Source organism: Acomys russatus, chromosome 23 (assembly GCF_903995435.1).
Source record: "Acomys russatus chromosome 23, mAcoRus1.1, whole genome shotgun sequence".
Lineage (NCBI taxonomy): Eukaryota > Metazoa > Chordata > Mammalia > Rodentia > Muridae > Acomys > Acomys russatus.
This window is the reverse complement of record NC_067159.1, coordinates 18,679,663-18,699,550: the sequence shown is the minus strand read 5'-3', so window position 1 is coordinate 18,699,550 and position 19,888 is coordinate 18,679,663. Positions and strand designations below refer to the sequence as shown.

At 40.7% G+C, this 19,888-nt stretch overlaps 1 protein-coding gene across 2 annotated transcripts in view; it reads left to right on the top strand.

The window, feature by feature from the left end:
- The window catches only part of Agl (amylo-alpha-1, 6-glucosidase, 4-alpha-glucanotransferase), a 60,151-nt gene extending 46,868 nt beyond the window's left edge, over nt 1-13,283 (top strand). For both annotated transcript variants that reach the window (XM_051166067.1, XM_051166066.1), the window contains exons 26-34: nt 1,813-2,038; nt 2,384-2,495; nt 4,252-4,387; nt 5,587-5,699; nt 6,332-6,543; nt 7,968-8,065; nt 11,072-11,159; nt 11,265-11,398; nt 12,925-13,283. In XM_051166067.1, the coding sequence (XP_051022024.1) occupies nt 1,813-2,038; nt 2,384-2,495; nt 4,252-4,387; nt 5,587-5,699; nt 6,332-6,543; nt 7,968-8,065; nt 11,072-11,159; nt 11,265-11,398; nt 12,925-13,042 (1,237 nt within the window). In that variant the 3' untranslated portion in view covers nt 13,043-13,283. The remainder of the gene's footprint in view (nt 1-1,812; nt 2,039-2,383; nt 2,496-4,251; nt 4,388-5,586; nt 5,700-6,331; nt 6,544-7,967; nt 8,066-11,071; nt 11,160-11,264; nt 11,399-12,924) is intronic.
- Nucleotides 13,284-19,888: the final 6,605 nt, after the last annotated feature.

Genomic DNA, 19,888 nt, shown 5'->3' with positions numbered 1-19,888 from the left:
AGATGACCCATGTTTGATTCTCAGCTAATACATGGAAGCACACCACCATCTGTAACTCCATTTCCAGGAGACCCAATACCTTCTTCTAGCCTCAGCTAGCACTACATGCACCAGGCAGACTGACATACACGCAGGCAAAACCCATACACATAAAATAATATTTTAAAAGTTAATTTGGAAGGCTGTTATTTCTGTATCAGTTGCCTTAAATAAATGGTTTAGAAGTCAGATATTAATCTGGGTGGTGGTGGTGCATACCTTTAATCCTAGCACTCAGGAAGCAGAGACAGGCTAGCCTGGTCTACAACGTGAGTTCCAGGACAGCCAGGATACAGACAAACACCATCAGGGGGAGGGGGGAGCAATCAGGATTCAGCAAAATACAGTGGCAAAGACCTTCACCTGTGGTGTGAACAGCTTCTAATGCTGGCTCACATCACCAGCTGACAAATAGCATCCTCCCTTCATTCTTCCTGTGGGAAGGTCAGTTAAAGTACCTGGAAGGCTCTCTGACACATGGCAAACACTCAGTAAAGGTTTGGCTCTTTTAAATCATGGCTATAATAGTCCCCATCCTCAGTCATCACATGTTGTTACAAGTTTCTATCTCTTCCGTTTACATTTGGCCATCCAGATCATGTGTTGTCATACTGTGTTCCATCACCTTTTGTGTGACCTATAAGCTAACCTAGAGTAAAGCTTCCTGTGGCACTCTTAAGAGCGAAGTGTTTGACAGAAGAACTAGAACTCTTCAGTGACCTTTCCAAGGTAGGCCTCACCTGCAGATATGAGCTTTCTGGAGCGTGAGGCCATCTTACAAACTAAGTTCTCAGACGGGCGTGGTGGCGCATGCCTATAATCCCAGCATTCAGGAGGCAGAGGCAGGTGGATCGCTGTGAGTTCGAGGCCAGCCTGGTCTACAAAGCGGGTCCAGGACAGCCAAGGCTACACAGAGAAACCCTGTCTCAAAAAACAAGCAAACAAACAAACAAACAAACAAACAAAAAAACTAAGTTCTCCTAGTACTGGATAATAATGGCAGAAGAGACACTGTTATCTACCAGTTATTATGTGAGGTAGAGTTGGGGTTCTGCTGCTGCTGTTCGGGTTCTGTTTTGTTTGTTTCTTTGTTTTAAAACAGTCTTACAATATAGCCCTAAATAGCCTACAACTCAGTATGTAGGCCAGCTGGCCTGGAACTCAGAGAGATCTGCCTACTTCTGCCTCCTGTGTGCTGAGATGAATTGCAGTTTTAAGGCCAGTTTCTGTCATTTTTTTTTCTCATATATTTACATTGTTCTTGATCTTATTTAAAGTAATAAAATGCATATTAGAGGATTACTTCTATATTGAAATACTGTAGATTTTAAAAGGAGGTTGGGGCCTGGAGAGGTGGCTCAGTGGCCAACGCACTCACTACTTTTCAAGAGTTCAGTTCCCAGCAACCACACGGCAGCTCACACCATCTGCAACTCCAGTTCTAGGCGATCCAACACACTTCTCACCTCTGTGGACACTGTACACATATGGCACACATATGTGCTCACAGGCAAACACTCATACACAAGTAACAAAATAAATACAACCTTCTTAAAAATAGAAGTTGAAGCTGTACCAGTCCTCACAGATACCCAGCTGAGCATCTGGCTGTAACGGAAAGCCTATTACAGGAAGGGAAAGTTCCCCAGATCACTAGAGAGAAAAGCTGGGCTGGGAGCTCGGCATCTCCAGACCCCTGAAAAAGTGGCCTTTTTTTCTTTAACTTTATAAGTGTTTTCATGTTAAATGATCCATTTATTTCTGTTGCTTTAGGAATATTATTCTAGCGTTTGCTAGTACCCTGAGACATGGTCTCATTCCTAACCTCCTTGGTGAAGGTACTTACGCCAGGTACAACTGCCGCGATGCTGTGTGGTGGTGGCTGCAGTGTATTCAAGACTATTGCAAGATGGTTCCAAATGGTCTAGACATCCTCAAATGCCCAGTTTCCAGAATGTATCCAACCGATGACTCTGCACCTTTGCCTGCTGGGACACTGGTAAAGATCGTTTCTTAAAGTAATTATTGATGAAATGTAACTTTATTTTTAATGTAAAATATTGAGATTGAGACTCCAAGTCATAAGAATTCAAATATCAAAAACCTTCGGTATCAGTTTTCATTTAGTGTTGGCATTGTGGGAAGTTACAAAGACTTGTTGCTCACATAAACACACAGAGCATGGGAGCATGGCAGCTGCGGCTTTTCCCAGCCCCACCCGACTCCTTACTTCTTCCTCCAAGGGAAAGGATATATCTGCACCTTACCAGTGTTGAGGGATTTAGGGGAAAATGAGAGTGAGATCGATTCCTAACAGAAGAAACATTCTTGCTGCGTCCAACAGGATCAGCCTTTGTTTGAAGTAATACAGGAAGCTATGCAGAGGCACATGCAAGGCATCCAGTTCCGTGAGAGAAACGCTGGCCCACAGATAGATCGAAACATGAAGGACGAGGGTATGTAATTTCAGTGCCGTGGCTAAGACGTGCCAGTGCTGTCTGAGTAATCCCTGCTCTTGCTTTACAAATACCGTGTGTGCCAAACCTGAAGCTGCGCCCGAGAAAGGCAAACACTGTCCCTGAGCTGCCCAAGCTTGTGTCGCTAAAGAAAAGATAAAAGTGTGTGTCTTTTGTCAGGCAATCTTCAAGGCTATATTGGCATTATAATGTATTTTCTGTGTATGAGTCTTTTACCTGTGAGTACGTCTGCACCATGTGCATGCCTGGTGCCTGCAGAGGTCAGAGGACACATCAGTTCCCTTGGAGCTGGAGATTGGGATGATTGCAGATCATAGGTCCTCCACAAGGACAAGTGTCCTTACCTGCTGAGCCACCTCTCTGGCATTTGTGTTACAATTTATAACCACAATGCTAGTATTGTCTTTTCTACCAGGTAAGATGACATATGCCTGTAATCCAGTACTCACAAGGTAGAGGCAGGACTGTCATGAGTTCAAGGCTAGCCTAAGCTACATAGTGAAACCTTGTCTCAAAACCATAAAAAGGAAACCCAGCATGGCAGCGCACGCCTTTAATCCCATCACTTGGGAGGCGGAGACAGGCAGATCCCTGAGTACAGGGCCAGCCTGGTCTACTGAGTGAGTTCTAGATCAGCCAGGGCTACAGAGAGAAACCCTGTCTCGAAACATTGATACATTTTTATCAGTGTCTAAGAGAAGTCAATGGAAATAGATTTAGTATCCAAAGAACATTTCTATGGGGTCTCTGAGACATTTTACAGATGTTGTATGAAACATTTCAACTTGAAATTAAGATAATAATTTCTGTTTTACTTTGAAAAGAAATAAACCATACATCATAATCCAGCCTTCTCTCTCTCTTTCTCCTCCTTATCTGGAATTGATAACTAGGCTGTGACCAGAGCATACTATTTCCATGGATACCTTATACTTTATGCATTTATATATGTTTGAGCATGGACAAATTACATGTGATATGTACTAAGAAGTATAAAAGTATAAAGTCAATGTGTTTTATATATATGACTATTTTAGGTTCTTAAATTCTACATTCTACACAAATATATCAGATATGTAAAAGAATCATAGATTAAAATCTGTATTTTAGGTCTTTATAAAAAATTTTTTTATATGCAACCTTCTATAACTTATTTGCTAAATCATTTCATCATAGGAATGCATCCATTTTGTTCCATATACATCCAGTTTGTTCAGTTAAAGGACAGAGCATTTCCTAGTGTACACAATGCATTCCTCTCCTGACTGGTGACCTGTGATTTTGCTAATGTAAGCAGTGCTTTAGAACATCATGATATGCAATTCTGTGTATACGCTGGTGGTTTTTTTTTTTTTTTGAAAGACAAATGAATTTTAGATGTATTTACTATAAAACAATGATTTTTAGTTGTTTTAAGAAACAAAACAAGCCTTTAATTCCAGCACTCAGGAGACAGAGGTAGGTGGATTGCTGTCAGATCGAGGCCAGCCTGGTCTACAAAGTGAGTCCAGGACAGCCAAGGCTACACAGAGAAACCCTGTCTCAAAAAAAAAAAAAAAAAAGCAAAAAAACAAAACAAAACAAGTCTCATGATGTAGGCTTACCTAGCCTCAGGCTCACACTATGTAAGCCAGCTTCAAACTGTGTGATCCTCCCGCTACGGCATCTTGTGTTCCTGCATTACAAACCTGTGCCACCATGCATGCTTTCCAAGTGTATTATTTTGCTTTTCCAGGTTTCAATATAACTGCAGGGGTTGATGAAGAAACAGGATTTGTTTATGGAGGAAATCGCTTTAACTGTGGCACATGGATGGATAAAATGGGAGAGAGTGACCGAGCTAGAAACAGAGGAATCCCAGCCACCCCAAGGTACAGTTCATCTTACGATGCTGCTACAGCGATGCACTTTAGTCCACCGGTTCCCTTTCTAAGTGTACTTTCTCTTGGAATCCTTTGTGCTGCTAACCATGACCTTCACATTACATCATTCCAGAGCTGTAGTCCCTCCTCCTCCTCTTCGGTTTCCTTCTTTATGCATGGTGGCACATACTTGTAGTCCCAGCAGTTGGGGAGGCAGAGGCAGGCGGATCTCTGTGAGTTTGAGGCCAGCGTAGTCTACAAAGCAAGTCCAGGACAGCCAAAGCTACACAGGGAAACCCTGTCTCAAAAAAACAACAGTGGGGAAAAAATATTTTTATCTTCAAACAGATCAGCCAGAACTAAATAGAAAGGCCTTGTCCTGAAACAAAGCAAAACAAACAAACAAACAAAAACCAATTAAATAAGTATGCTAGGAGGGGCTGGAGAGATGGCTAAGCTGTGAAGAGAGCTTGATGCTGTTCCGTAAGGCCCAAGTTCATCTCCCAGCACTCATGGTGGGGGACTTACAGCCAACTGTAGCAGCAGTCCCAGGAGACCCAGTGCTGTCATGGACTCTGGGCACCTGCACATGTGGCACATAGAGACCCACTTGGATACACAAAGTAATATTTTTTAAAACTATTAGAAACATAAGCAATGCCAAAATAATAAGGGAAGATAATTCTTATATGATATAATAATATATTACTTACAAAGTGAAGATGTGGGGGCAGATAGTTGTTTGTAGAGTGCATTAATTTTAATATTCACCAACATTTGTTTGGTGGTGGTGGAGGTGGTTTGGTTTGGTTCTATGCTACTCAGAGCCTTCCTTATTGCTAGATAAACATACTACTATTCCAACCCAGAATAGCAGTTTAAGTAACAGTTAAGTAAGGACAACATAGAAAACCTGACATGGACTCTGGCACCTGCTATTTGATCACTTCCCATTGGTGGGGGCCTTGCCGGGCCACAGAGAAAGGGGATGCAGGCTATCCTAATGAGACCCGATAGGTTGGGGTCAGATGGTGGGGGAGGGGTGCTCTCCCGTCAGGGAACTAGGGGGAGGGGAAGAGGGGGGAAGAGGGAGGGAAGGTGGAAAAGGGAGGATAAGAGGGAGGGGGTAACGATTGAGATATAATGTGAATTAATTATAAAAAACAAAAAAATTAATTGAAAAAGAAAATCAATCTTTCTAATTTTAGAGATGGGTCTGCTGTGGAAATCGTGGGCTTGTGTAAGTCTGCTGTGCGTTGGTTGCTGGAATTGTCCAGGAAAAATATTTTTCCCTATCATGAAGTCAGAGTAAGAAGACACGGTAAGCTTGTCTGAGTGACAAGGAGCCTCGACAAGTTACTAACCTTTGCATTCAGCCAACCCGTACTAAAACACGCTACATTTTAAGAGAAAGAACAGTTAGCTTACCAGTGTGCAGATCACAACAGCTGGTTGCTCCAGCCACTCCTGCAGCACCACTGGGCTGAGAGAACATGAGGCCCTGTCCTGGCCTCTGTGGCCTTCTTTCCCCTCACGTAGTGAGCAAGTTATATTTCATGAGCAGCCTGGAGAGCTTTACAGATCTTTCTGGAACAATTTCTATGTAGTAAAAATAAGGTTTGAGCTGCCCATACACATCTAAACTTTCTAACAAGTAAAAAGAAGTAGGTAAAATTAATTGCATTTTTAATTCAATGTTTGTGACATTTTGTTCAATACAGTGTAATGAAGTTATTCCTGAGCCATTTTACAAGTTTTTTGTGGGGGAGAGGTACCTGGTCTTTAGATTTATAGCATATCTCCGTCCAGAGTAGCCACATTTTCCAAAATGTAGATAATTTATTTCATAAGTGAGCTACATATAAATTTTAGTTAATATTTGCTGATCTGGCAATAGCAGACATTTGAAATGTTCTAAATGTCTATAACGCCATGTCTTTTGTCACTTTTCAGGAAAGGTTGTAGCAGTCTCATATGATGAGTGGGACAGAAAAATACAAAACAACTTTGAAAAGCTGTTTCATGTTTCCGAAGACCCTTCAGATCCTAACGAGAAGCATCCAAATCTGGTTCACAAACGTGGCATCTACAAGGACAGCTATGGAGCGTCAAGCCCCTGGTGTGACTATCAGCTCAGGCCTAATTTTACCATAGCAATGGTCGTGGTAAGTGGCACATTACTTTCAAATTTCAAAAATGTTATACCTTTACTAAGGCCTTTTTTTCTCCTGTTTGGTTTTAAGCTCCACTTAACCATGAAAAGTTATTGCTTTCTGGATAGTTTCATATAGTTTCAGTAATGAGGTATTCATATCCCCTCTAATCTGTAACATTTAGTGTCAAAAACAGAAAACAATGGATAATGAGAAACAAAGCGCTTCCCAGTGTTACTCATTGCACAGTGCTTGGCACCTGTGCTGCACACTGGGCTGAGAGTGTTGGGCTTCTTAGGCCAGATCCAGCTGTTTCAGCTAGCCTAGCTCTCACCCTTTCCTCCTGGAAATGAGGACATTTGTATTGTACAAGCTGGTGCCATGAACAGCATCTTCGTGCACTGGTCAGAAAGTTCTGCACTAGGGAGTGCCCACAGACAGCTTATATCACCTCTGTCTCTTTTGTGCACTTCTCTTGTTAGTTCTATTTGTCTAAGAATTTTTAAAAATTATTTTATAATTTTGTGTTTGTAGGGAGTGGTTACCTGCATGTATATCTGGGCATCATGTACATGCAGTACCCCCAGAAGCCAGAAGAGGGCATCATATCCCTTGAGACTGCAATTAAAAACTGTTGTGAGTCACCCTGTGGGTGCTGGGAATTGAACCTACATCCTCCATGGTGCTCTTAACCACTGAGCTATCTCTCTAACCCATCTAGCTAGGAATTCTTGATTCCATTTTGTTGTTGTTAAATCTCAGTCTAAAAATAGACCCTTAGCCAGGTGCGGTGGGGCAGGGCTGTGCTCCCGGCACTCAGGGAGTCAGAGACAGGCCATCTCTGAGTTCAAGGCCAGCCTGGTCTACAAAGTGAGTCCAGAACAGCCAAGGCTACACAAAGAAACCCTATCTCAAAAAAAAAAAAAAAAAAAAAAAAAATTTTTTTTTTTTAAAAAAGAAAGAAAATGCAAGCCTGCACCAAGAGGTAGCTTTGGTTCGGCTCATTTTCACCTCGTTTCAGCATTAAAACAGATGCAGATTGTCTCTCCTTCCACTACTACAAGTACTTGTGCTGTTGGAGAACAAGTTCTTCTGAATTCATTATCGCCAAGAAGAGAGGGGAAAGGCTCAAGTACTTCCCGGTGCCCTGCCCGTCTAGGAACAGTGGTGGCTGCGGTGGGCGGTGCTGACCTTTAGGACCTGCTACTTGTTCTTGAGGGAACAGCTGCCTCGGTGAATTCTCCCAGCTTCTCAGGCCGAGAGAGGCAATCCCAATTCAGCCTCGTGGGATTAGAATTCTAACCCACATTATGTTCTTAAATTTGTTTCCTTCCTTTTCAAAGTTTATGGTTAACTAATATGAGTAAGAACTAATTTTTCTGTGATATTAAAATGCTTTTTCTTCTTTGCTTTTTTTTTTTTTTAACCTTCATTAGGCCCCTGAACTCTTTACTGCTGAAAAGGCTTGGAAAGCTTTGGAAATTGCTGAAAAAAAATTGCTTGGTCCCCTTGGCATGAAAACTTTAGATCCAGAGTAAGTCGGAATATAAGTATTAAGAAAGCTGTGACCCAGGTGGCAGTGGTGGTGCACGCCTTCAGTGAGGAGGAGAGGCAGGCGGGCGAGGCTGCTCTGGTTTACAGAGCAAGTTCCAGGACATCCAGGGCTACACAGAGAAACCTTGCCTCAAACAAACAAAAACAAAAAACAAAACAGAAGAAGGAGGTAGTCAGTATTGTGTTTAACGCACACAGATTAGTATTAACCATTCTGTACTTGTTTACAAGTAACTTCTTGAAAATCACACTCAACCTGTTGAAAATAGCACACAGTTGTGTGTGAATGTTAAAAATGCCTATGACTTCTATATTCACTAATTAATTTATAAAATTCAAATATAAAAAACTAATGTTATGAATGTTTTTATTTCTTTTCTGACTATAAAAGTAATACATGATGATTGTGGATGTTGAAAAGTACAAACAATATAAAGAAAAAAGTTGCTTTAAATCCTTTTGTCCAGGAATCAAGGATCACTCCATCTTGCCTATTACCCGAGTCATTTTTGTTCAGTTTGGTACAGTTTATACCATTCTAGGAGAACCTGTATAACAAGTTCAGGCACCTCACGCCTGCAGTCCTCGCCCTGCGGAACCTGAAGCAGGGGCTCAACGTCAATCTGAAAAAATGTCTCAAAAAACAAGACAACAGAATCAAAACTCAGTATGATGCCTCAGTTCTACAATACCAGCTCTCGGAGGCTTGTTTGTCTAAAAAGTGACAAAAGCAAAGAAAGCCTCATTGGGGATATGGCTCACAGGTAGACATTTATTTGCCTGGTGTGTGGAGGACGACCTGGAGTCATTTCCTAGCACCACTCACATACAAAAAAAAAAAAGTTTCACGAGTTCAATTCCAAAGACAACAAAAATACTTTTTAAAGCTAGCTCTTGAACCCAGCATGATGGCACATTGCTGTATCCCCGCACCTGGAAAGGTGAAAGAAGGAGAATTGGGCAGTGTAGATAGTTGTAAACCACCATGTAAGGTCCTCTGCAAGTACAACAAGAGCTCTTAACTGCTGAGCCATCTCTCCAGACAAGGTCATATGTCTTGTGTTTGCTGACTTTTTTTCCCACACTGCAGAACGACGTGCAATGGTTTGTGCTATGTTAAGTACTAGGCATTATCTGTTCACTTGTAATGATGGGAGAGAGCTCCACTGTGCTCCTCAGCAGCCGTCTTCTCCCTCCTTCCTGGGTAGTTACACCACTCTTTTTACTTAAGTCAGTAAGGCACCTTGGGTTTTTTATTTTAAAATTTGTACATGTGAGTGTCTTTACTTTTATAACTTTCTTCTTAAATTTCTAGTGGCCTTTCCACTAGAAATTTGTCACTGTTTTTTGTTTTGCCTCCGTGTGTGGCTGTGCACCACATGCATACAGTTCCCACAGAGGCCAGAAGAGGGCATCAGATACCCTGGACCTAGAGTTGCAAATGGTGGTAAGACATGTGGATACTGAGACTTGAACCCTCATCCTCTGGAAGAGCAGCCAGTGCGCTTAGTATCTGAGCCAGGGTTTTGCACTTTACTGTATATTGATTTCCCACCTGGCCTGGAATTCAGAAATCTGCCTGCCTCTGCCTCCAGAGTACTGGGATTAATGGCATGTGCCACTGTGCTTAGCCTTTCTTTTTTGGTTTTTGAGACAGAATCTTACACAGCTGAAGCTGACTTTGAACTCCTAATCTTCCTGTCTCAGCCTCTCAAGTTCCAGAATTAGACACACACCACATGCTTGGCTGGATTTCATTCTTGATAGGCAAATTTTGCATTCAAATATTTGTTATTTTCTGAACATTTGCATGTTTAGAGCAGATTAAAAACTGGTTAGGTGTGGTGACACATAGGAAGATCTCTGTGAGTTCAAAGACAGCCTGTCTATTGAGAAAATTCCAGGTCAGCCAGGGCTACACAATGAGACCCCATCTCAAACTCCCACTCCCCAAAACAAACCGAAAACCTACTGATCTGAACTGAAACTTATGGTAAAAGCTCACATGGCTATTTGTATCACTAAACAGGATTTCTAAAGGTACAATTTAATTAAATCTTAATATGCATCACATATGTTAACAATGTTTGTAACACTGTTCAGTATATAAGTATGTTATAAATTCTATATATTAAAGCAATACATATGTCCAATTGTTATTTATAATCTGACAGTATGCTAATTTTAGTTTTAAAATAGCTTTATAGAGAAACTTAAAATAAAACCTTGCATGGACTAAGGCTATAGCTAAGTTGTGGGATGCTTGACTAATAGAGATAAGGCCCTAGGCTCGAACAAGGGGCACCACAAAATTAATTTGGATAAATAAATAAATGCCTTCTTGCCCTATAATCAATAAAACCTTATCTTTAATTTTTACTAGTTCAAATAACTGTATGAACATCTTAATTGCTAGACACATATTAAAGCCTGGTGGCGTGGTTGACTTTAAACTGTATGTAGACAAGCTCCTTGATGATGAGATACCTCAATATTTTTATTATTTTTTAAATTAGCATACAAAGTAGTAGGTCTAATAATGGCACTGCTCATACACATTTGTGTGCAGCCTCCGCCCTGGTGCCCTGTCCACCTGTTTCTCTTCCCCCACGCGAGAGCCTCACTCTGCTCTCATGGTGCATCCATGCAATTTGTGACCTTTCTCTTCCCTGTTTTATTCTCCCTCCATGGTCTCTAGTATCATGACCTACACCTGCACATAAATTAAAATCTGGGACCTAAATATGAAAGGAAACATAAGGAAACTTGACCTGTTTTGCTAATCTTTCCCGACCGCATTGTTAAACTCCTCTGTTCTCAGTGTGTGCTGATTTTGTGTTAAGTAAGGCACTAGATCTAGCTGAGCATGCGTATTCTGGATGCAGGGAGACGGCAGCCAGTTTTCTTGCCTTTGCTATGACGTTCTAATGCCTCCTGTATGATGCCTGACCTCCTTTTACTGACTCAGACTCCAATCATTTTGCAGTGACATGGTTTACTGTGGAGTGTATGACAATGCCTTGGACAATGACAACTACAACCTTGCCAGAGGTTTCAATTATCACCAAGGACCTGTAAGAGCTTAATTTCTCTTTTCAGAGCTTTCAATTTAAGTTATTTTTTAAATAAATTTAGATATTCATAATTCTTTTCCCTTTTATTCTTAAATTATATTTTAGGAATGGCTATGGCCAATTGGGTATTTTCTTCGTGCAAAGTTGTATTTTTCCAAATTGATGGGCCCAGAGACTACTGCGAAGACTGTATTTTTGGTTAAAAATGTCCTTTCTAGACATTATGTTCATCTGGAGCGGTAAGTTATCCCATGACTACTGTCCAATCCGTGTATTAGATAGCAGGTAAACAAGGTTTTTTAGAACTCATTTCTGCAGCGTCTTCATTTCAACCATGTACTTTTTAATAATTATTTATTTTATTTTACATGCATAGGTGCTTTATCTGCATGTATATCTGTGGGAGGGTGAAGTTACAGACAGTTGTGCGCTGCCATGTAGGTGATGGGAATTGAACCTGGGTTCTTTGGAAGAGCAGCCAGTGTTCTTAACCTCTGAGCCATCTCTCCAGCCCTCAGACATGTGATTTTTTTGTACCTCCCTTAAGTATTTTGGTTTTAGTTTGAGGATCTTATATTTTGTGATCTGTACTTATGGAATAGTCTTTAATTTTCAAGATAACTGATAATGTGGATATAATTAGGATAGAATAAATAAATACTTGTATTCAGGATGGGTCTTGTTCATTTAACAAGTAATAGCTTTCATTAGTCTTAAAATGTCAGTTTGTCTTTTGACTGTTTTTCAAATGGTGTTTTTTATATTCTTTGTCCAAATTATAGTTAAATAGTGTCAATGTTGCCGGGCTGTGGTGGTGCGTGCCTTTAATCCCAGCACTTGGAAGGCAGAGGCAGGTGTATCCCTGTAAGTTTGAGGCCAGCCTGGTCTACAGTGCAAGTGTAGGACAGCCAAGGCTACACAGAGAAACCCTGTCTCAGGAAGAAAAAAGTGTCAATGTTGTGTTTTTTAAATAAGCTTTTCTACATAAACTATTAAGTATTAGAGGATACATATGTAATAAATTGATTTGTTATCCTGAAGAATAAGGAAATAATAGGCATTTTCCTAACTGTAACTCTCAGTGTCTTGGTATTACTCCATTTGGTTTTCTTATTCAATTAAGTTCACATATTATACACTAAAACATAATTACAGTTTGAGTCATAATCTTACTCTGAAAGACTAAAATTATTGCCAGCCTGGGGTATCTTCCTGTAATCTCAGCCCACAGGAAGCCAAAACAGGGAGATGGTGAGCTCAGAGCCACATAGCTACATGAGGCTCTATCTCAAAACACAGAAAAGGCTAAAATTATGTCTGAGGTAGCATTTGTATCTTTGTTTATGTATTTTTTGGAATAATAGCCTTTTGTAAAGTTTTAGTCACAAAGCTGGGCCTAGTGAAACACACTTGTATTTCCAGCACTTGAAAGGCAGAGACAAGAGGATCGCTGCAAGTTCAAGGCCAGCCTCAGCTACATAGCAACTTCCAAGCCAGCCAGGCTTACATAGCAAGACCCTAGCTCAAAAAAACAAAAACAACATAAACAATAATGATGAAAGACTCATTTGTATTTGCTAGTATTAAATCACAAAATAGAATATATCAAAGGATAGTTTGTATCTAAAGTGTATAAATACCTTTAGAATGTCTATTTTATAACAGATGACTGAATGATTGCTTTGCTTCTGGAATGAAAAGCCTACTCTGTTCCTGTGCATTAAATTATGTCTCATAAAGTCCTTTTCTTCTCTTTGTTTTTCAGATCCCCATGGAAAGGGCTTCCGGAACTCACTAATGAGAACGGCCAGTACTGTCCTTTCAGCTGTGAGACCCAAGCGTGGTCAATGGCTGCTGTTCTTGAAACCCTCTATGATTTGTAGTTGGCTCGTAGATAGTAAGTGTGTTAACATTTGACATTATTGAATGCAAAGTCATAGTAAAATGGAAGCTCAACTCATTTTAAAACTCATTCAGAGACAGGCACTGGTGGTGCACACCTTTAATCCCAGAGGCAGAGACAGGCGAATTTCTCAGTTTGAGGTCAGCCTGGTATACAGAGCAAGTTTTAAGACAGCCAGCCCTACCCAGAGAAACACTGTCTCAAAAGATCAAAACCCAAAAGAAAAACATTAGTGATTTTTTTCCTTTCTTTCTTTCTTTCTTTCTTCCTTTCTTTCTTTCTTTCTTTCTTTCTTTCTTTTCTTAAGACTATGCTGAGCCACCACAGCCAGTGTGTGCAGTACTGGAGATCGCGCACAGGACCTCATGCATCTTAGACAATCACCCTATTAAACTGAACTACATCCCATGCCCGATTTTCTTTCTTTCTTTTTTTTTTTTTTTACATTCTTTTGATTTGAATCAAAAAGAAAAATGATCATTTCCCATAGAAGGTTATACTGTTGAGTTCAAAAAGTATTCTTCAAAGCAAGTTTTAAAAAAGAAAAGAAAGAAAGAAAGCGTGTATTATGTCCAGTTTGTACAGATGTGAGAGTGGACAGACAGAGGGGTACTCCTCAACCCCGCTGTGCCTCAACACTCTCCCAGCCTGTGCTACACGACGTCCTCCCATTGTTACAGCGTCCTTAATACCTTGCAGAATGCAGTGCACATTTAGGAAATGCTTTATGAATGTAGAGTGATGGACCTTTCTACCTACAGTATATGTTCATCAATGGAACACAGAGCTTCACGATGTGCTTTATTTTTCACTAATAAGTTGTGTTTTTAGCATAATAAATGCCAACCATACTGCGCATAACCTATTTGTGTTAAAGAATAACGGGACGTATGAGACATAGCATTAGGACATAGAACAATATTGTAACATTAGTCCTGAATAGGTCCAATTTCCTATTATGAGATAGTTTACACTTTCAAAATGGAAATTACTGGCCATATTTATGACATTTTACAGGGGAAAAGAGCCTAGAGATGTAGCTTAGTGACAGAGTGCTTGCCTAGCATGTGTCAGGGCCCCGAGTTCTTTCCCTAAAACCATCAAAGAAGGCAGGAAGGTACTAGGGGAGGAGGGAGGAGTAAAGAAGAAGGGAGGTAGGGAAAGGAATGGAAGAGAGGGAGGATTTAAAATAATGCTAAATTAGGTTGTCTACAATAGGGTCGTGACCCACCTCAGAAACTCTTTAGGGTACAGTGCTCCTATGGAGGACTAGTAAGGAAAGAACAGCACTGTGCTTTGCATGGTCGATCTGAAAGTCTCAGAAGGTATGTCTGATGTTACCCCAGGCACAGTAATTAAGGTAATGCTTTCAGATTGTGAAAGCATCAGTGCCGTTTGATTAAAGAGCACTTAGGTAAACCGCTTCATTCCCGCGTGATGCACGTTAGTGTTTTTTACTTTACCTTTCTCAAATGGTCTGTGCCTTGTTTTTTCACTTACTCAACCCAATCGACTAAATGAGAAGTAAACTCTCCAGTTTAACCTGTCCACTGAGATACTTAAGTGAGTTTTCAGAGATGACTGAAGAAGCACGAGGCCTGTCATTCTGATGAGTGTCATCATTTCTACTGTGTCCTAAACTGCTCTTTCTAGTGAGCAAATGTTTACATGTCTGTGTGTCAAAATAAAAGTCTTTTTGAAGGACTCTCTTGCTTTCCTCCATCATTTACTGATTAGTTTTCCCTGTTGTCACTGAGTGGTATTAGAGACTTGCCTTTACAGCATATGTGAGGAGCAGGGGAGGAGGAAGAGTGGCGGGTTGTGTGGACATCTATTAAAGCAGCCATGTCAAAGCTAGGCGTGAAGTAAGCGTTTGATATATCCTTAAGTCTGCTGGCAGCCGTACTCCTTTGATGGATCCTGAGTTTTTACTTACATTTCTTCAACTCTCAAAAAAGTGCCAATGATGTGCTGTGGACATGTACTTTCACTCTTAGTTATATTTCTGAGTAATGTAAGCATACAGAATAGCATCTAAAAACCAAAGCTGAATGGTTCTGGTTTTGTCTTCATTTCTTATACTACAAATTGCGTATCTTTATTTTTAGATAAAGGCACTAATCTAAGAATCTGTAACTCCCAAGTGGTTCCATATGGGTCTACTCAACTTGCTGCATTTACGTATTTAAACCCTTGTACACGGTTGCAGCAAATCCAGAGCCTCAGCGTAGTTGGGGTTTGCCATTAGTTTCCATTTCTGTCAACAGTGGATTAGAAAGGAGTAATGACGCAGTGCTGTTAGAGCCAGTGCTTTCTTCTAATATATTTGACTTTGTTGTTTTCATTGGCCTGGGTGTCTAACTTAAAAATCTTTTAAGTTTTCTTCAATTGGGTCTCATATAATCCTGTCTGGGCCGTGCAGATTTAGTGACAGCAAGTCAATAAACTTGTCTGCTATTTTCCTCCTTGGCCCACGTGTGTTCCCTAGCCACATCTGGTACAGCTGCACCTGGTGGGGTGCTCAGTCTTTCCCCACATTACAGAATCCAGAATCCTGGTCAAATGTGATTTGTGATCTCTTCTACAGACATTCAATTTCCCCTTAACTGTAGTGTCTACTTCTAGATTGTGATGTCACCTCCCTTGGTTCACTTGTTTAGCCATTCTTGTCCATTGACCCCCCCCCAGCCTCTGTCCCACCCCAACCCCTTTCTGGTAACTGGACCCTAGGCTTTGTGCTTGCTGGGAAGGCACTCTCCACTGAGCTAAACCCTCACCCCTCTTCTCTCATCGGTCCTCTACTCTTTGTTTTCAAAGCCTTGCTCCATGCTTATAGCTATTTGCTTTTCTTAAGTGTTTTTCCAGGGCTCAAAATTATTAGCATTTTTAATGAAATTATGTGGACTCTATAAGTAAATTTGATAAGTACCAACATTGACAATAATTAATCTTGTAACCTAAGGACATAGAATGTCTATGCTGTTCTTTTCCTTAGCTGCCTGGTTCTTCCTAGTGTTTCTGTTGTGGGTTTCTGTGATCAGTTTTGGTTCATCTTAACATTAAACCAATTGATCTGGATAGGAAATTGTGGTTCAACAAATATATATGAAGTCCCTACCTTGTGACTGAAGGTTTGTAGCATAGGTATTACACAGATTTTCTAAATGAAGATATTATCCCAAGTCACACAACTGATGAATCATTGAGACAAACCTCATCCCTGATCTTCAAACCAGAAATACTCTTTGACCGATCCTAAAGAGAACAGTAGGGTGAGCTTGCCTTCAGGCTTCCTCCCACCATGTGTTCATGCATCCAGCTGTGCCTGTTATAGCTGCTGCCTGTTATAGCCAATGCCTGGGAGGCATTGGATCCTGTTCTGATGGTGTCTGGGTACCCCTTACTATCATCTGGTCAAAATAGCTCTAAGCTGTAGTCCTCAGTAAATATTCAAAAAGACATTGCCAACTGTAGGCTGAGTTACAGCACCAGGATAACTTTGCAAACAGAGCTATCGTATCAAAGATGACAGAATGTCATAGACAACAAGAAACATGACTAAGAGGTAGCCCAGTGGTCAGAGTTGGGAGTAGAGAATTTTAGCCAGGCGTTAGATCTTACACTCAGTGTGCTAAAATCACAAAAAGCAAGTAAGGCGCTTAGTTCTGCAAACGTTCAGGTGAAACCATTTGTGTCAGCATACTTTGAGAATGGAACTGCCATTTTGCTTTGAAACAAGGCCTCACTGCGTAGCCCAGGTTGGCCTGGAACTCACTGTGTAGGCCAGTCTGGCTTCAAAGCCATGGCAGTCCTCCTGCCTTAGCCGTCCAAGTGTGGGATTACAGGTGTAAGCCACTGTGCCCAGGTGCTGTTTGGCTTTAATAGACACAGGAAGGAATGCCAGAAACGATTCATCTCATAATAACTTGAACATAGTTCGAATCAGCCCGTCTGATTCATTTCAGCCCCTTAACGCAGGTGAGGACTAGCTCAGTTCCTTTGCCCTGGCTGTGATGATAACTGTGTAAGGCAGCAATTCTCAACCTGCCGGTCGAGACCCCTTTGGGGGTGTCACATATCAGATATCTACATTATGATTCAGAACAGTATGAAAATTAGAATTATGAAGTAACAGTGAAATAATGTTATAGTTAGTGTCACCACAAGATGAGGAACTGTATTAAAGGGTTCAGTGTTAGGAAGGGTGAGAACTTCGGGAAAGGTATCTGCTGAGGACCACGGTTTTCTCTCCTTTTTGATTTCTTCTTTGCTTCCCTGACTCCCCTTTCTCCACTTTTTCCTCCTTATGTCTGGCAGTATTTTCTCACTACAGGAACTGTGGACATGAACACATACACACACACACACACACACACACACACACACACACACACACACACACACACAAAACCCCAAAATAAAACTACCTGTATTTCAACGTGCAGAATATGGCATTTAAGAAGGTTTTTATTATTTTAAGGATTCACTGACAATGAGACAGGTTAACACCTGGCAACACCCAGTCTACCTCAAAGAGGATGATGAGCATCAAAGAACCTCCTTATGGAGATGGCTTCAAATGCGGCAAACCAGGTACTGGGCTGGTTTCTACTACAGAGAGAATTCTGCCTAAAAAAAGAGTAAACTTGGGTGCAAGCAGAGTTGTCTGCCAAACTCTGTCTAGACATGGTAAGCATGTCTTCAATAGTTTTTGACTCACAAATATGTCTGTCAGATATATAGGGCCAGAAGGCAGAAGAAGATGTTCCAACAATATAGAAAGTTTTTGATGACTATTCAGGTAGCAAACTGTCTCTGTCATCTTCTCATTTTGGAAAGCTACTAACCTGCACTCCTGGCATACTCAGGTAATCAAGTTTATTCCTTCTCAAGTCTCTGATGGAGTTGAAGACCAGGTAGCTTAGTTTTACAATGAAGCTTAGTTGTTTAGGGGTTAAGATGTTTTTAGGTCTAGATAGATGTTTTAAGTTGATAATAACAAGATGTGACAGAGATTGATTCACATTCAGATTTTCAGACAAACCAAGATAGGAAAAATGTTTTCTTCAAGGCTGTCAAATACAAATAGCCAAAACACTAAGAATGTAACATTTATATAATTCCTGATTGTGTCATTTTTCTTGCTATAGGTAGTTTATTATATATATGTGTGTAATAATATAAATGTATATGTAAAAAATAAAAAATGTTTAATTAATTTAAAAAACTACCTGTATTTCACAATAGATAAATGCTGAAATGTTGACTTATGAGAAAAATTAAGGTTCTTTTTTTTTAAAGCCAGTAGAGTATTAAATTTGATAATAACGTATAGAGAATTTTTAAGGCTTGTTTTAAGATCTCTTTGGCAAAGAATGCCTATTTAAAAAACATTTGAGGACTGAATTTTTGTCACAAAGATAAGACTCCAACCACCTTCATATTATTTCGTTCTGGAGTAAGAAGCCAAGTAAACAGAAGGGAGGTGCTTCCTTCCTGTAGAATGTTTGCATTGGAGATGGTGAAAGGCCAGCTCTGTGTTCTCAGGACTGTAAAATGTCTAAGCACTTTAATGGATCATGCTGGCTTAATCTCCGCCCTCTAGTTAAAAAGAAATGAAATTGTTCACATTTTGCTTGTGACTAATCTGGAAAGGCAGCCCTGTTTCACTCTAGTATTCCAAGCATGGGTGCTACAGAATTTTTCAAAAATATGTGACTTGGGCTAAGGGTGTAGCTCAGTGGGAGAGCACTTGCCGCGCATGTGTTTGTTTAAAATGTACTTTTAAAAACTTTTTAAAGTAGTATGCTATTGTATGTGTAAGTGTTTTGCATTCATTGAATATCTGTGCGCCAGGTGCATGCCTGGCACACATGGGGGCCAGAAGAGGGCATCAGGTCCCCTGGAACTGGAGTTCTGGGCAGTTGTGACCTGCTATGTGGATGCTGGAAAACACAGGTCCTCTGCTGAGCCATCTCTCCAGCCTTTACATTTTTATTTTCTTATTGTGTGTCTAAGTATGGGTTTGTACATGTAAAGGCAGTGCTCATAAAGAATAGAAGAGGGCATTGGATCTCCTGGAGCTGGAGTCAGAGGTAATTATGTCACTAAGCCTGGGTGCTGGGAGCTGAACTCTGGTCCTCTGGAATGGCAAGTGCTCTTAATTGCTGAGCCATCTCTCCAGTCCCAAGGTCCCAAGGCCTGTTTTAATAGTTATTTATATGTTGGTTTGTTTGTCTATCTCTCTATTTTGGTTTTTCAAGACAGGGTTTCTCTGTGTAGGCTTGGCTGTCCTGGAACTCACTCTGTAGACCAGGCTGGCCTCGAACGCAGAGATCCTCGTACTTCTGCCTCCTGAGTGCTGGGATTAAAGGCATGCTGTGTAGCACCAGATCTCATTACCATGTGGTTGTTGGGAATTGAATTCAGGACCTTTGAAAGAGCAGCCAGTGCTCTTAACTACTTGAGCCATCTCTCCAGCGGCCCCCCCAAGGCCTCTTTTTAATCCTTAAGCACCACTACAAAAATAAATGAGGTATGAATATACTACTGATTTTAGGAGGAGCGGTCTGTAAGCATTGTCCTTTTTTCCTGGAAGAATTCTGGTAATCAAGCCTTAGCAAACAAGATGTGTAGAAGAATTGCCTTAACATCAGTTTCTACTTAATACTAAGAAAGAAGGAAAGAGGCCCACGTATGTTTGAGAGACTTTTTAGTGCCTTTTGTTCTGCTCTGTCTTCTGCTAGTGATCATCACTAAGGGCACAGTGAAACCACTGACTGGGCGGGAAGAAGGTTTATTGTAAATGTGAAACTGGCTCGGATTT